The sequence below is a fragment of the Heteronotia binoei genome, chromosome 18, assembly GCF_032191835.1.
Source record: "Heteronotia binoei isolate CCM8104 ecotype False Entrance Well chromosome 18, APGP_CSIRO_Hbin_v1, whole genome shotgun sequence".
Taxonomy (NCBI): Eukaryota; Metazoa; Chordata; class Lepidosauria; order Squamata; family Gekkonidae; genus Heteronotia; species Heteronotia binoei.
In genome coordinates this window covers 39,418,640-39,435,736 of record NC_083240.1, presented here as the reverse complement: position 1 = coordinate 39,435,736, position 17,097 = coordinate 39,418,640, and the positions used below count along the sequence as shown (strand labels likewise).

General features: G+C 48.8%; 1 protein-coding gene across 4 annotated transcripts in view; it reads right to left on the bottom strand.

Annotated features, from left to right (window-relative positions):
• Positions 1 to 3,486: 3,486 nt before the first annotated feature.
• The window catches only part of RPH3AL (rabphilin 3A like (without C2 domains)), a 93,229-nt gene continuing 79,618 nt past the window's right edge, over positions 3,487 to 17,097 (bottom strand). For all 4 annotated transcript variants that reach the window (XM_060258823.1, XM_060258821.1, XM_060258824.1 and 1 more), the window contains 2 exons: positions 16,370 to 16,552; positions 3,487 to 4,486 (listed from right to left, as the gene is read on the bottom strand). In XM_060258823.1, coding sequence (XP_060114806.1) covers positions 4,452 to 4,486; positions 16,370 to 16,552 — 218 coding nt within the window. In that variant the 3' untranslated portion in view covers positions 3,487 to 4,451. The remainder of the gene's footprint in view (positions 4,487 to 16,369; positions 16,553 to 17,097) is intronic.

The following is a 17,097-nucleotide window of genomic DNA, read 5'->3' as shown; positions in this document are numbered from 1 at the left end:
GAGAAAAAGAGAAAAAGAGAAAAGAGAAGAAAAAGAGAAAAAGAGAAAAAGAGAGAAAGAGAGAAGAGAGAAAGAGGAGAAAGAGAGAAAGAGAGAAAGAGAGAAAGAGAGAGAAAGAGGAGAAAGTAGAGAAAGAGAGAAGAGAAGAGAGAAGAGAGAAAGAGAGAAAGAGAGAAAGAGAGAAGAAAGAAAGAAAGAAAGAAAGAAAGAAAGAAAGAAAGAAAGAAAGAAAGAAAGAAAGAAAGAAAGAAAGAAAGAAAGAAAGAAATTGGATCTATACCCTACCCTTTGCTAGCCAAAGGAGTCTCAGAGCGGCTCACAAATCTTCCCCTCCCCACAATAGGCACCCTGTGAGGTAGGCGAGGCTGAGAGAGCTCTCCCAGAACTGCTCTTGAGCAGAACAGCCTTGAGAGAAGTAATACAATAGCACAGGTACCAGTGTATCAAGCACAATATATCCTTCAAAACCTCACTGGTTGAATTATCACTCTCACACAAAAAGTGTGTAAACAAACATTTAGTGCACAGTTTATAATAAGTCCATACAGCAAAGTTATAGAACGAACACCCACCCGACGCTCCCCCAGATTGTTTTCTAAAGTCACGTCTCAGAAGCACTGCCTTTAACCGCTCCTTGCAGTTCAGAATCTGGGTGGAGACAACGGCATCGTTCTGCACAACTTTTCACAAAGAGTTCAAAAGACCGTATTTCCTGGATTTCCTACGGTTTTGTTGGTTTCACCCTTCACCCTTCGTCAGTCTTCTCTCAATGCTGTTTTAACTGGAGCTACAGTACAAAGAATTCAATCACGGATCAACGCGTACATGCTCAAATCTCTGCTACCAGCTCTCCCAGCTAAGAGTCCATGTGTCACGTTCCCAGGGTGCAGGCAGGCAGGAGTCCAAAGCCAGTCTAAGGACAAAGTCCAGGAAGTCAAGCAGGAGCCAAGTCACCAATGCAGAATCACAAACCGGAATCAGAAGTCAATGTCCAAAAGCCAAAAGGTCAGGGTGCCAAGGAATCAAGCAGGTCAGGATCAGGAAGGAGTGTGGATGCAAGCCAGAGAATAGACTTGTTGCTTCCACAAGGTTACCAGGTCCTGGGTGGGAGCTATATGGGAGTCTCAATCAGCCTGCTCCCTGGTAGCAGTAACTCTGCTAGAACTCAGGGCTGTGAGATCTGAAGCATCGGCTACCTCATGTCTTCGCTCTGAAAGTTCTTTCCGGCGCCTGCTTCGAACTCTTGAGATGGGGGGGGGGGAGCTTGGAGGAGATTGATCGTCAACAGCTGGTGCCTGGAGAGTGATTGATGGGCCAGCTGCTGTTTGTTCAGCTGAGAAACTGGCTGGCAACTCTTCCAGGTCTGTTAACCCTTCCAGCTCCTTTTCGTCAGGGCTCATGACACCGTGCACTTAACCACTACACCAAACTGGCTCTCAATGAGAGACCAGCAAAGAAATCCAGGGTTGCTATGCAAGGGTGGGCAACGGCAAACCACCTCAGAGTCTCTCTTGCCTTAAAAACCGTACAGGCTTGTCATGAGTTGGCTGTGACTTGACGGCCCTTTCCACATCCAATGCTAAGTGGCTTTCTGCCAGCCCCCTGCTAGCCTCATCCGTGGCAGCTGAAAGCTGAACGATGGGCCTCAACTGGAGAGCGGCGGAATACTCCCTCATGGCAAAGGGTCATGGCTCTACCAAGCAGGGAGGATTCCCCGTTTCCTGCAAGCTTGTCTGTCCCAATAATATGCACTGCTGATGAAGAGCAGGGAAAGTATTCCTCCAAACCATAGAGCAGGGGCGGCCAAACTGCAGCTCAGGAGCCAGTGTGGGGCTCCTAAAGCCCCCCAACCCCCACAGAGAGGTAAAGCTGCAGTACTGCAGCCTGAGCTCTCTGCTCGTGACCTGAGTTCGATCCCCGGCGGAAGCTGGGTTTTCAGGTAGCCGGCTCAAGGTTGACTCAGCCTTCCATCCTTCCGAAGTTGGTCAAATGAGTCCCCAGCTGTCAAGTCTGCTGTATTCTTATGAACATGTTGCCTAACTCTGGTTCAGAAGCAAGGATTCTGGGCTTGTACTGAACACCGATATGCTGCTAGCTACCTCTCCCTCCCCCCTCTTCTTAGCTGTGCCTTTGTTGTGTAGTCTGCTTTGAAATGCTGATATGTGAACAAGATAGTGGAGCCTTCTCAAGCCGGGTGTCTGTGGGAGTGCGAAACGCCAAGGCCTTAGCTTGGGAATGAGGGAGTAACATTCTAGTGTGAAAATATACTGCATAGAGTGCCCCGCCCGTAGGAATCCTTTGATCTATACCTTAAAAGCTTGGTTAATGTCTATGTACCCCAGTCCTTCAATCTCTGTCATGGTCTTCAGCTCTACTTTCAATAAACTAGCAACTTTGTTTCAACCAAAGACTAGTTATTGAATCCGGCCGAATTGACACCAGCTTGCTGGGGGGAAGTGTAGATGACTGGGGAAGGCAATGGCAAACCACCCCGTAAAAAAAGTCTGCTGTAAAAACATCGTGATGCGGCGTCACCCCAGAGTCAGAAACGACTGGTGCTTGCACAGGGACTACCTTGACCTTTTCTTTTTTTTTTAAAGAGGTTCACCCAGCATCACTTGATATATTTCACAGCAGAGCATAAAGGTCAGGGGTGTCAAACTCATTTGTTATGAGGGCCGGATCTGACAGAAATGAGACCTTGTTGGGCGAGGCCATGTGCGTCATCAAATGTAATGCCAGGTAGCAGAGAGATAAACTTTATAAAGGCCACAGACAAACACAAAGGTTTTTTAAAAGCTTAAAATAAAACATGCTTTAAAAATTAGCACTCGTTGGTCTTAAAGGTGCTTTTTGTATCTCTCCCGTGTGATCCAGGAAACTGGACAAAGCAAGCTCTGGCTCTTTCCTTCCTTCCCCAGAGAACCAAGAGGGAGAGGAGCCTCAGCAATAGAAGGGAAAGAGGCTTGCCTCAGTAGCTCTGCTGAGGCCGCATGTTTGAAACCCTGATTTAGGCTACTGGAACACAGGTGAACCCTCCAAAGAGCAATTGAGGGAGCCTGGCAAAGCGAAATATTCCTCCCCCCCTCCCTCCCCAAGGGAGAAGCCTCAGCCAATGCAGAAAATAGAGGTTTTGCTCTGTAGTTCCTGTGCAATTGAGTAAGCTTGGCAAAGCAAGCTGTGAAGCAGAAGGAAGCAAGAGAGAGGGAGAAGGAAGCAGATGACAACCAATTGCTCGGGGGGCTGATTGAAGCCCTCTGGGGGCTTAATTCGGCCCCGGGCCGCATGTTTGACACGCCTGATTTAGTCTATTGGAACACGGGTGAACCCTCCAAAAAGCAAACATTCTCACAAATCTCTATTTGGCACCAGGGACTAATGAAGAATACAAGGAAGCTATTTATGGGGTTGGGGGGTAGGAGGAAGGGTGCAGAATTTTATTCCCACAGAGAGCTCAGGAATCATGTAAGAAACAACAATACACAGTTTCAAGGGTTAAGCAACGAGTTTAATCCATCAAGAAAACCAAGAGGATACAGTGAGACAGACATTTCCACTAAAAATAAAACAAACCACAAAACATCACACAACACACTGTATGACACACACACACAGACTTTAAAACGGAGGGTGTGGCAAGGGGGGGACAGCTCTTCCCCCAGTGCCACAACCCTCCAAACTACCCTGACAAACAGAGGGGCATCTGTCTATGGATAAGCAAGCATGGCAGAAAGACACAAACCCAAGACTGGGCTCAAAAGACAACTGTGAGGAGAGGAAGGTCTCTTGCTTCTCTCCCCTTCCAACCATTTTCTGTAATGAAACTGTAGCACAGAGACCCAGCATCTCTATCCCCTCCGCACCAATTCTGGTTGCTGCCATCTTAAAGTTCCCTCCTTCCTTGAAACAAGACCTCCGCGGAATGCTTTCCGCTTGCAGGGAACGGATAATTCTTTGTTTCTGCACACCTTCCCTGCGAGGCCAAGCGAGCGACAAAACAGAAGCCAATTCACAAGAAACGTTTTGAGGCGCATGCAAAGAACTGTTGCGGTCTGCAGGGCCTCTCCTAGGAGCCGGCCCGCCTCTGTCCTCTGATGGCTCCTCAGCACCGTGTCTTTAGAAGTCTCTAGATTCATCAGAACCTACGCACTGAACAGTGGAAAGCAGAAGAGCCTCATGACCCAAAACTTGATGAAGGTGGGCGGGGCCAATTCTACGGCTTCCTCAGGGTCCCCCACTGTTCCGGCTTCTTCTTCGGCGATCAGAAGAACAGAAAGGAGGAACGACACAAAAGAGATGGACAACCATGGCGATGGCCTCATCTCCACACTTGCCAAAGCTGCGTCATTGAGGCTGGGACGGAGCCATGGCCTGCGGTTGCCGTCCCCCCCAAAGTTCCGTGAGGTGAGTTGAAAAGAAAGCGTCTCGGATCTCAGCGTCTTTGGTTGCCCTCAGCGCCAGGGGATGGTCGGGAGACGCCTTTTCCCTGTTAAAGGGAAGGAGACGAAAGAAAGCAAAATTAATTCAGCCTGGAAAGACAGGCCTGCCCTTGAAGAAGTCAGGGAGGCCAGAATTATCTGCCGCTTTGGCTAACAACGTCCACTCAGAACGGAGGCTTCTCTTGGAGCATGCCACAGCACCTCACTCGAGCTCTGCACACGCACTCTTTCACACCAAGCCTCTCTCTGAGCAAAACACACACAAACAGACAGTATTTACATGGCAAAACATCACAATTGTGCAGGAATGAAATTTGGAGCAAGCTTCGGAAGCCAAGAAGCGTCTGGTTTATGTCTGAGGAAAACTAATTTCTTGTCCTCTCAATGTTAAGTTCAAAAACAGAGTGTGTGTCTTTGTGTGTGTGTGTTTGTTTAATTTCTGGCAATCCGCAGTGGATCTGCGGATGGACTGGAAGTCAGCAGCTGGCCCAAGGAGACTATTGATGCTCATGCTAGAAGAACAGACTGGCAATGGCTCCTTGCTCAGTCCTCCAAAACTACAAACACCACAGAGCTACTCAGATAGCTAGGTTCAATATCAGTCCCCATCCCGTCTGTCTGCTTTCACTCACCCCTCTAACCAATAGAATGTAACTCAGGGAACTCTCTTTCTGTCTGTTCTTCTCCTCCTCTTCCTTCTTCTTTTCCCACATGCATCAGGAGGAACAGCATGGTGTCTCTCCTCCGGAACTGAACTGAGCATATGGCCTACTGCAATCCAAGCCATCCAGTTAGATAGAATAGTTTAGTCACGCTTTTCTGTCCACTACACTTTTATGTTGTTTCTGTTAATAAACCCACCAGTATTGGTTTATTGACTTAAAGCAAAGGGCTCTCTGTGCAATCTGTGAGAGAGGGTGGTAACCATTAGACTAGGCCACACTGCTGCGCTGAGCTTAGAAGGAGCACTCTGCTAAGTAAAGGTAAGGATAGCTGCCTGACCAACCATCCTAAACCAGACCCAACAGCTCTCAGGGGAGAGAACAGAGGATTGAGCAAATAAAGGTCTTCCACAAGGATTGAACCTGGGACTTTCTGCATGCCAGTCAGGGCATGGAACTGTGGCCCTCCTTCAAAGTCAAACACAGATTCCCATCAGATCAACAGAATACAGCTAGGACAGGGGTGGCCAACGGTAGCTCTCCAGATGTTTTTTGCCTACAGCTCCCATCAGCCCCAGCCACTGGCCATGCTGGCTGGGGCTGATGGGAGTTGTAGGCAAAAAACATCTGGAGAGCTACCATTGGATGTTGGAACCAGACTTGGTGTTTACTCAAGGGTAAAACCAGGCCTCGGATTCAGCAGGAGCTCACAGGAGCACAGCTCCTGCATCTTTCTGATGGTTTCCCCTCTTCCTCCCCACCAACCTTATCCATTGAATAATAGGTGCAGCTGCATAACAATCCCTGGATTAGGTGAGCGGGCAGCCAGCCAGCCAGCCACCAGGAGCTTTGCCACACCCCCAGCAGCCCTCATTAACCCCTTTTCTCTACTTCTTCTTGATTTTGGGGTGATGGGAGGCTTGCTGGTCTTTTGACTGGGGGGGGGGGCAGCCCAGGAGAGCCCCAGGTGAGCGAGGCCTGCTTGGCTGGCTCGCTCGCCCGAGGCTCTCTTTTCTTGAATCGGGTTGCTTTTGGCTGTTGGGGGGGGGGGGGTGGAAGTTATGCTAATGAGCTCTGCCACCTATTTTTCTACAGAACGACCCCTGGGTAAAACTGTTCCTCATCTGAAGATGATGTTTTCTCACTTGCTTGAGCTGAAGGATGTTAACAGCAGGCTCAGTTTCTTAGTGAAGAACAAGTGCTGGAGATTTGCATAAATACAAGCCGAAAAGGGGAAGTGAGCAGATTCACAGGCAGGTTCTGTGCTGGAACCCAGCAGCGCTTTTTTCGTAGCAGGAACTCCTTTGCATATTAGGCTACACCCGCCCTGTCCCCCCCCCTCCCCGATGTAGCCAATCCTCTTGGAGCTTAGAGGGCTCTTCTTACAGGGCCCACTGTAAGCTCTTGGAGGATTGGCTACATCAGGGGTGTGCGGTCTAATATGCAAAGGAGCTCCTGCTACAAGAAAAAAGCCCTGAACTCAAGTGATTTCCATTGCAGCCAGTCTAGGGTGAACAAATGTTACTTTGCTGGTAAACAGGATATGATGGATTTGCAGTTTGTATCCAATGAGAAGCTGTCTGTAGAAAGCCCGGGAAAACCAAGAAGGAAATGGTTTGGCCTGTAACCTCGCTATTGGTTAGTTAGCACCTTGTGTGTAAGAAGTCTCTGATCCTGTATGCGAGCTTAACAGCTGAACTTCTAAGTCCCTGTGCTCTCTGGAAAGAAGAAAGTCAAGGAGCACCACAGTGATGATAGCCATGGAGCTGCAAGGATGTAGTCAGTCATGCAGAATGCATTGTTTTGGTTTCTTTCATTCCCAAGTACCTCTTCCTGATGTTTTCTTAGCAAACTTTATATTCGCTTTGATAAGCATGTCTTGTCTCCATTATGAATGTATATCAGGTCTGGTTTTTAAATGACGACCCCAACGTTCTGTTGACCTTATCCCTGCAGCCGTCACCGGCCCCGCCCCCAGCCTCCAAAGCAGGGCTGCCAATGTCCCAGGAGGAGCCAGCCTGGCAAAGCAAGCGGTGATGCAGAAGGAAGCACGAGAAAGGGAGAAGGAAGCAGATGGCACTCAGTTGCCCGGGGGCCTGATTCGGCCCCCAAACTGCGTGTTTGACACCCTTGGGTCACACGGTTTGTCTTTTCCGCTGCTGCTCTGATGCTTTGGTTGCGCTATCCGCTACGACTCCAAAATCTCTCCCTTTCTCAATTCTCGGCAAGCTCAGACCCCGTTAGCCTAGACTGGGATCCAGCCCTCTCTCGCTCCGCTTTCAAAGCTGTGACACAAACCGTTCTTTTCCAGTCTCCACCTGCAGAAAAACACGAAACTTCAGGCACCTGCCACAGTGGATTTCTGGGGGGAAAAGGCAGCCTGCTGGGGCATTAGTGGTCATTAATGAAACGCTGACAGATCGCCAATTACCAGCCTCCTGCAAGGTGCAATGAAATAGCACGGCAACTCATGACTTTTTTCTCCCCCTCCGAAGCTGCTCAGACGTTATTCAATAAGACAGGGTATTAAAATGTAAATTAAGCACATTTGAGGGGGGGGGGGGTGCGGAAAGAGCCCACAATTCTAATCCTAGATTTCTATCACGCACATTCATTTCTCGAGGAGAGGTTTTTGCACAGAGGGGATCAAGCTCCGCTTCCCGCAGATCTTTTTTTTCCCCACGACGCTCCGGTTCTACATTCCCAGGGCTGGTGTTCGGCCCTTTGCAGCAACCATTAAAAGCTTGCTAAGAGCTATAATGACGCGGAGAGTTATGGATTGTTAGCCCGGCTGCTGTTAGAAAACAAGGTCCATTAACGCTTTTGCAGAAGTAAAGCCGTTGCGGGAGAGGAGCGGAAAGGAGAAAGCATGGGCGGGGGGGAGAGCCTAAAACAAGAGGGAGGGGGAGAGCCTGCTGTTTGCAAAGGTTTGCGGAGGAGGGGAAAGAAGGGCCTGGCACTTGCCGCAATTATGCAGGAGCGCACGGAAGCGGCAAGACGGGGTGCCACCTGCAGAACTCGGTGGCCTACAATAAATCCGAGAGCCGAGTCGGCTACGGAAGCCACAGGACGTAGCCTGCCTTGTCACAACATGTGGGTTAACACTGGGACGGGATCTAGACTGTGTGTTTATGTGTCGGCACACCCTAGGCATAAGCCCTTGCTATCGTTAGGGGTTTGGATGGGTACCAAGATCAGTCCTCGGCTTTGAGGTGGCAGGGCTGGGAAGACCCATCGGAGACCTGCTACCAACGTGTAGGGCTCATCTGGAGGAAGCCACTGGCCTGGCTTAGGACAAGATCAGGGCTTTTTTTTGTTGCAGGGACTCCTTTGCATATTAGGCCACACACCCCTGATGTAGCCAATCCTCCTGGAGCTTACAGTAGACCCTGGACTAAGAGCCCTGTAAGCTCTTGGAGGATTGGCAACATCAGGGGTGTGTGGCCTAATATGCAAAGGAGTTCCTGCTACAAAAAAAGCCCTGGACAAGACACTTCCTTGCATCACAACTCAAGGTTTTCAAGCTGAAATGCCCCATCCACAACATGATGGTCACACTTCCAGGTTCCCTTAAAGCAGGAGTTCCCAACCCCTGGGCCACGGACCGGTCCGTGGATGTTTCCAAGTGGGCTGTGCAGCCGCCCCCCCCCCCCCCACGCAGCCTCACCGTCCCCATTTTCACCACTTTAAGGTCGGGGAAGGTGCCATGAAGCACTTTCCAGGCCGACCTCCCCCGCCCCCTGCTGATCAGCTGATCCAATCAGCAGGGGAAACCGCAGCAGCAGGGGAGAGCAACTACTGAAACAGCCATGCTGCCCTTTTGTCCTGAAAGAATCAGGTGCCTCCAGAACAGAGGTGGCCAAACTTGGTTAACAGAAGAGCCACATGGAATAAATGTCAGATGTTTGAGAGTCGCAAGACATGAATGCCAGATGTTTGAGAGCCGCAAGACAGGAAGGAAGGAAGGAAGGAAGGAAGGAAGGAAGGAAGGAAGGAAGGAAGGAAGGAAGGAAGGAAGGAAGGAAGGAAGGAAGGAAGGAAGGAAGGAAGGAAGGAAGGAAGGAAGGAAGGAAGGAAGGAAATAGATGGGGAGGAGGAAAGAAAGCAAGTTTAACTTTTAAGTACATTCTCCAAGCTGCTGGCTGGCTTGGCGTGCAGAAGTGACTTAACGAGACAAATGCCTTCTCCATGCCAGCTGATGAGGTGGGGAGGGGCTTCAAGAGCCACACAATATGTGTGAAAGAGCCACATGTGGCTCCCGAGCTGCAGTTTGGCCACCCCTGCTCTAGAAGGACCATGTATTAATTATTTTATTAATGTACCATTGGTCATTGTGTTGTTTATTACTGTTCCATTTATTAATGTACCATTGGTCATTGTGTTGTTCGCCGCCCTGAGTCTGCTTCGGCGGGAGAGGGCGGGATACAAATAAAATTTTACTTACTTACTTACACGTTTTGATTTATGTCTTGCCTTCCTACCACACCAACCAAAGTGACACTTAAGGCAGATAGCAACATAAGTTAAAACAATTCTACTATGAAACCACTCCCACCCACCACACACACACCCACAATAAGGAGGAGGTGGCAAGATGGCCTCATTCAGCCTCTCTCTCGGGGTAAGTCAGCTCTTCCGGCTGACTAAGAAGTTGGCTCATTCGCAGCGAGTGAAGACAGCTTCATCCAAAAGCTCACAGCTACATTGAACACATGAAGCTGCCTTATACTGAATCAGACCCTGGGTCTATCAAAGTCAGTATTGTCTACTCAGACTGGCAGCGGCTCTCCAGGGTCTCAAGCGGAGGTTTTTTACGCCTACTTGCCTGGACCCTTCTTAGTTGGAGATGCTGGGGATAGAACCTGGGACCTTCTGCTTACCAAGCAGCTACTCTACCACTGAGCCACCGTCCCTCCCCTCTTCCCTGGTGGTCGCAATGGCAGTGCTCAGGGCTTTTTTGAGCAGCAACGGAGTTCTGGCTGGCTTGGTGTTGGGGTGTGGCCTAATATGCAAATGAGCCCCTGCTGGGTTTTTTCTACAAAAAAAAAAAGCCCCGGCAGAACCGTGCCAAAGGTGCCCTGGTCCCTTGGTAATTTCCACAGCCCCTTGGCTAGTAAAAGTCCTCACAAAAGGGAAAGGACTTTTGCTGACAGGAAGGCCTGGTCAAGGAAGTCCCGCCCCCATCTTCTGGCTCTGGTTGCCAGGCAACAGCGACTCAAGGTGTGCCAACCTAAGGAGGTGCAAAGAGCAGAAATGGTTGGCAGTGGGGGGGGGAGGTGGGTTTTGAAATAATCTATTTATATCCTGCCTTTCTCCTCAGTGGAGACCCCAAAGCAACTTGCAGGAGCCTCCTCTCTTCTGTTTGATCTTCACAACAACCCTGCGAGGGAGGTTAGTCTGAGAGAGTGTGACTGGCCGATGATCACTCAGAGAGCTTCCATGGCACAAGCGGGGGTTCAGACCTCTTAAATACCAGTCTGCCTCTTAACCACAACACTACTTTGCCTCTCCAGTGGCAGGAAGAAGAAGAAAAGAAGATGGTGATGATATTGGATTTATATCCCGTCCTTCACTCTGAATCTCAGAGCGGCTTATAATCTCCTATATCTTCTCCCCCCACAACAGAACACCCTGTGAGGTGGGTGGGGCTGAGGCTGAGAGGGCTCTCCCAGCAACTGCCCTTTCAAGGACAACCTCTGCCAGAGCTATGGCTGACCCAAGGCCATTCCAGCAGCTGCAAGTGGAGGAGTGGGGAATCAAACCCGGTTCTCCCAGATAACTGCACCAAACTGGATTCAGTGGGCGAGGTACCTTCCTCCCGAAGGGTGGGCTTTTTGCTGTTTTCTCCCCTCCTCTTTTTTTTTAAATCGGATAGGGCTGCCAGTGGTCAGAGGGCCAGACTCTGGGGGACCCAGGCAGCGGGCCTAGCCTCGCCTTCAGCCACCAATGAGCCCAAAGTTACTCAGCAGAGCTCTCAATCTCCTGCCGTCTTCTTTCCTCGCTGAGGTTTTCCCAAGGAAGAGGGTTGAGGAAGGAAAGAAAAGAAGACGGCTTCTTTCCAAAGGAGAGGTGGTATGCACAGGGCCAGCGCTAGGGGCTCTGCCACTCGAGGCAGCCTCCTGCGCCGTGTCCCCCCCCCCCAAGCTCTCTCTATGGAGCTCGTATCGCATGCATTCGGTACGATGACGTCACCAAAAGTGACGTCATTGTACAGGGCGGCAGGGACGAGAGAGTGACGGGCGGTGCACAAGAGTGCTGCCGCACCGCCATTTTCTCCCTGCAGTAAGCTCAGCGCGCTGTTTTAGCGGCACCAGTTGCTTTTGGGTTGCAAGCAGCCGAGCGGCGCTTTTGGAAGGCGCCGCTCGGGCACTTTCAACCTGAAGGTGACCGGCGCCACTAAAACAATGCGTTGAGCTTACTGCAGGGAGGGAAGCCCTCCTCTGATTCTGCCTTCAAGGCAGGGTTGGAGGAGCGCTCTGCGTGGGTAAGGGAGCGCCCCCAGGCCACTGCCTCCCCCTCCTACTCCCACGCGCCGGCCCTGCGTTTGCAGATACCAGAGGAAAAACAGCTCCAGTTTTGTTTTTTAAAATGTTCCACACCTCTGTTAATTAAAGACCCTCGAAAAGGCAGTGCACGCTGCATTTCCACCCAACGGAACAAAGTCACACTTTTTAATTTTAGTTAAAACTTCCCTGTTCTTGCCAAGCTTATTTGCACCTTAAGAACCAGCGTGCGAAAAAAAACAATAACGGAGAGGGTGCAACGGAGCAAAGGACGGACAAGAGCAACACGCAGCCCTCGCTTCTGGCTCCCACTCAGAACCAGGGCTCTTTGACCTTCCCCACCGCTCCCTGAAAGTGGCCGTGAAGCACTAACTCCTCAGGGGAAACATTTTTTTCCTGCCCCTACCTCACCTGCGGGACAGAAACCCCAAAAGTCTGCTGAGGTGAGCCTCTGGACAGCTAAGAGCCCGCCAGCTCCTTCACGCTCATTCCTTAGCAAGGAACGACCTTGGTTCTGAACCGCCTTCGTCAAAGAAAGACGCCAAGATAATCTCCAAAGCTGTTGAGCTCTTTACTGCAGGATCAAACTCTTTATTGTGCGATCACCGGAGAACGCCAAAGCACAACCTCAAAACAGGTGGCAGCCTCCAAACCTGTTCTGTGCGTCTTGTAGATGGTCACGTGTTAAGAACATAAGAACGTAAGAGAAGCCATGTTGGATCAGGCCAATGGCCCATCCAGTCCAACACTCTGTGTCACAGAAGAACATAAGAGAAGCCATGTTGGATCAGGCCAGTGGCCCATCCAGTCCAACACTCTGTGTCACATAAGAACATAAGAGAAGCCATGTTGGATCAGGCCAGTGGCCCATCCAGTCCAACACTCTGTGTCACAGAAGAACATAAGAGAAGCCATGTTGGATCAGGCCAGTGGCCCATCCAGTCCAACACTCTGTGTCACAGAAGAACATAAGAGAAGCCATGTTGGATCAGGCCAATGGCCCATCCAGTCCAACACTCTGTGTCACACAGTGGCCCCAAAATTTTTTATATATATATATACACACACACACACTGTGGCTAATAGCCACTGATGGACCTCTGCTCCATATTTTTATCTAAACCCCTCTTGAAGGTGGCCATGCTTGTGGCCGCCACCACCTCCTGTGGCAGTGAACTCAAGCCTAAAAGTTAGGTTAACTCAAGCCTAAAAGTAGGTTTTGATAGTGACAAAGAGACATTGTTCTCCCTCTCCCAAAATACCAGAACTTGGGGGCATCCAATGAAACTGATGGGCAGTAGGTTCAGGATGGACAAAAGGAAATACTTCTTGACACAGAGGGTGATTAAAATGGAGAATCATTTGCCAGAGGATGTTGCGATAGCCACAGGCCTAGACAGCTTTAAAAGGGGATTAGATAGATTCACGGAGGATGAGTCTTTCAGTGGCTCCTAGCCACGGTGACCGAGGGGAACCTACACATTCAGAGGCACTTATTCTCTGAATCCCAGAGCCAGGAGGTCACGTCAGGGGAAGGCCTTGGCCTCTACGCCCTGCTGTTGGCCCTCCAGAGGAACTGGTCGGCCACTGTGTGAGACAGGAGTCAGGACGAACTGGATCATTTGGTCTGATCCAGCAGTGGTCTTCAGACGTTAAGGAACATTTTTCATTCCTGACAGGCATTCTGCTGACTTTCTCAGTAGCCGGCTTAAAGGCTGCTCCGGGTCAGTTTTTTCTAGTATACTAGCACTTCAAAGAGGTTTTCTAGAGCTTCAAATAGGTCTGGTCACATCCATTTCCTAATAAGGTGTGAGACAAGGAGGGACAGAAGCCCCACATCTTTTTACTCTTTTTATGAGGGGTGGCCAGACTGTGGCTCGGGAGCCACATGCGGCTCTTTCAGACATATTGTGCAGCTACCGGAGGTCAAGGAGGCACTTAACACAGGCTTACTCTCAGGTAAGCATGCGTAGCATTGGGACCTCAGCCTGCCTCTGAGCGCTGACCATAGGTAGGTGACTATTTCCACCGTGTGTCAAGCAGGGAAGAGGGGTGTCAGAACTTGTAACTGTGATTTCTTAGCTTAGCCAAACTGTCTCCATGTTGTAACTCAGAATACTGACAGCGGTCATTGACCCAAGCCTCTTTGCTATGCTAAATATTTAGGGCGGTAAGACAGGCGGCAGAGAGTCTCTGCTTAACATCCACAGGTGCCCTTTGAAGCCGGGCCGTTTGGCCTTCGCAATAGGGGGGCATCCTCCTTTGCTGATAACGAAGGCTGGGAAGGAGAGACAACCGCTTGGGACCGTGTGAATTACTGTGACTTATTGTTTTATTATGCTTTGCTGTGGGCATAAAATGTAACCAACTGCCCAGAATCGCCATTACTGTTATTTCGTTACTATAGTACTGAAGTTCTTCCAATAAAGATTCCTAACTTGCAACAAGTATTGGACTCTTCTGAAGTTCATCCAAGTTCTGACAAGGGGGGGGGGGGGACTTGCACATTTTTCTCCTCCACCAGAGGTCACCCAGAGACTTAGAGCAGACCTAGAGCAGGGAAAGAGAGCGCAAGTGTCGAAGGAGCCACTGGAAGGAGGGACGGAATTAAAGAGGGCGGTGCAGAGTTCCCCCTTAGTTTCATCGCTCTTGTAGGAGCTGTATTTACTAATCTTGGTGCCAAGGCAAAAAGAGATTCATGATGACACAAACAGCAGACAGTGGTTTATATGGTACATGTGTTTTTCCTTCTTCCACTGGTGCCAAAAAAATAATTCCCCAACCTTTCCCTGTGTTGGTCTTACGGGGATTGTTATTCCCAGCTTTTGTTTTCCAAGGTCTCCTTCTAGCATGGTCATGTTGTAAAGTGCATCCCTATATATTTTATCTTTGTGCGCAAAGAAAGTATTAAGAGTTTTAACAAAGATGTGTGTGTAATATTTGTTCATGTCTTGTGGCTCTCAAACATCTGGCATTTATTCTATGTGGCTCTTACGTTAAGCGAGTCTGGCCACCCCTGCTTTATACAAATGATTTTGCACCTTTACTTTCGGCTATGAATATGCATGCCCCCCATATTAGCTGGCACTCCAGTCTCATTGTTATGGTATGCAGACAATTTAGTTCTGCTTGCGCAGCCCCCTCCAGATTACACAGAGCTATAACAATATTTATTCAATACTGTTCACAGGAACTTTTGAATATAAATTATGAAAAATTAAAATAACAGGTTTTCTTTCCAACTTTTAGGCAGACTAACATTGACCCTTGAATCATATGTGGAAAACAAACTGAACAAGTCTGGCATTTAAAATACTTAGTTCTGTGGCACAACTTTAATCAGGACCGGTCTTTTCATATCAAGGCAAGCACTGAGGAGGCTAAAAGCTTACTGATGACAATGAGGAAATTTTTCACCTCAGGGGTTACACTCAGCATTGTGTTATCTCTTCTGCACAGCTCACACCCACTTTTGGTCTAATGTGCTCCAAAGTAGTGGGGTAAACATACAGATAGGAATCCACAGGAAAAAAACACACTCAAGAGAGGAGGAGTACTCGTCAAATCCAGAACCTGATGACGGTTTTGCTACCTTCATCAGCTCAATTCCTCATAACAATATCATTATTATTCACTGGTGTTGGGGTTTTTTTGTACTACTGCATATTTAGGAGTTGAACTCCCTATATAACAGAGGTGGCCAAACTTGCTGAATGTAAGGGCCACATAGAATAAACATCAGGTGTTTGAGAGCTGCAAGACATGAACAAATATTACACACATCTGTATTAAAACAGAAAGATAAATATATATATATGCACTTTAAAACACAACAATGCTAGGAGACTTTTTTTAAAAAAAAAACAAAAGCTGGGAATAACAGTCCACATATGATCAGCAAAGGGAAAGGTTAGGGGGGGGGGTTTCCACAATGGGAGAAGGAAACACACATGTACCATATAAATCACTGGCCACTATTTGCATTATTAAGCATCTCTCTTTGCCTTGACACCAAGGTTAGTAAATACAGTTCCTATAAGAGCTATGAAACTAAGGGGGGACCATGTGCCACCCTCTCCAATTCCATCTTTCCTTCCATTGACTCCCTTAGCTCTCTTCCCCTACTTTAGATCTGCAGGCAACCTCTGCGGTGGAGGAGAAGAGTTTGCAAGCCCGCCTATTTCCCCCCTCCTTCTCTGCTGCACACACAGCAGAAATAGTTGCTTACCTAGGGGTTAGTGCTTAGAGGCTGATGTTAAGCATGCTTACTTGAGAGTAACCCTGCATTAAGTTCCTCCTCAACATCTGGGAGCCGCACAATATGAGTGAAAGAGTCTCATGTGGCTCCTGAGCCGCAGTTTGGCGCCTCCTGTTATATAACTATATAACTATCGAAGCCATACGGACTTAAAGAGACAGCGAGCCCACGGAATCCCGGAAGCTATTTGGAACGGACTTTTACAGCTTATTCTTCCGTTAGCGTTGTATTGTCATTTAGTGTCTGAAACTGTTTTCTATACAAAAATGTAGGAAGTTGCACATTGTTCATGCCTATGAAGGAATATTATTTATTTCGGTGAAATCCTTTGTGGTTGCCATTACGCCAGAACCTGTCCTTTCTCTTGTACTCTTAATAGAGATTTCAGCAGGCTTCAGAGGCCTGCGGTCGGACTAAGACAAGTTTCCTTCCATCCCTTCAAATGCCACACCCTCGCAGCGAGAGACCCCACCCCTTCTATAGCACCCCCACCCCCATCCAACTCACCGGCGGTGCTGCGGCTGGCGTCGCTATCCTCGTCCTCAATCAGCAGGTCACTCGGGCAGCTTTCGGTGGCGCTCAGAACCCCACCGCGGTCACTGCTCAAGCTGCTCTGGCTTTCCGACAAGGTGCTCCCCAGAGGCCGGCCGGTGTTTCTGGGCAGGGTCCGGGCAGCTTCGCCTCTGCTGGCTGGAGGGAAAACGGAGGGATGGAACTCTCAGCTGGCGCACAAAGATTTGGATTTATTGCCTTTAAGAGGTGGCCAACGGACCACAATCAGCAACAGGAACAAAGGAGGGGAGAGGATTTCACAACTTGTTCAATTCGATTCAGAGCTGAAATTTGAAATCTGAAATTGAGACCTGCAGCGATTGAAAAGATGCCATCAAGACTAAAATGGCTTTTTATCTGGAATCTGGTTTTATTCATTGTTTTATTGGTTGTTGTACGTCGCCCAGAGTCTGGCTTTGGCTGGGATGGGACAATTCTTTAAGTCATAATAATAATAATAATAATAATAATAATAATAATAATAATATTGTTTTGTTTGTTTTTGTTGTTATTTCCATTTTTATTTTGCTTCTCCCACACAAGAAATGAAGCTGAGTCTTTATTGTTCTGACAATTTTCTTGCCTTGTGTCAAATTTTCCTCTCCAAAATGATGTACAAATGACATTTTCACAAAAAAAAAAGTAGCATTATTCTCATTCTCCAGTTACCTCGTTGCCTGCCC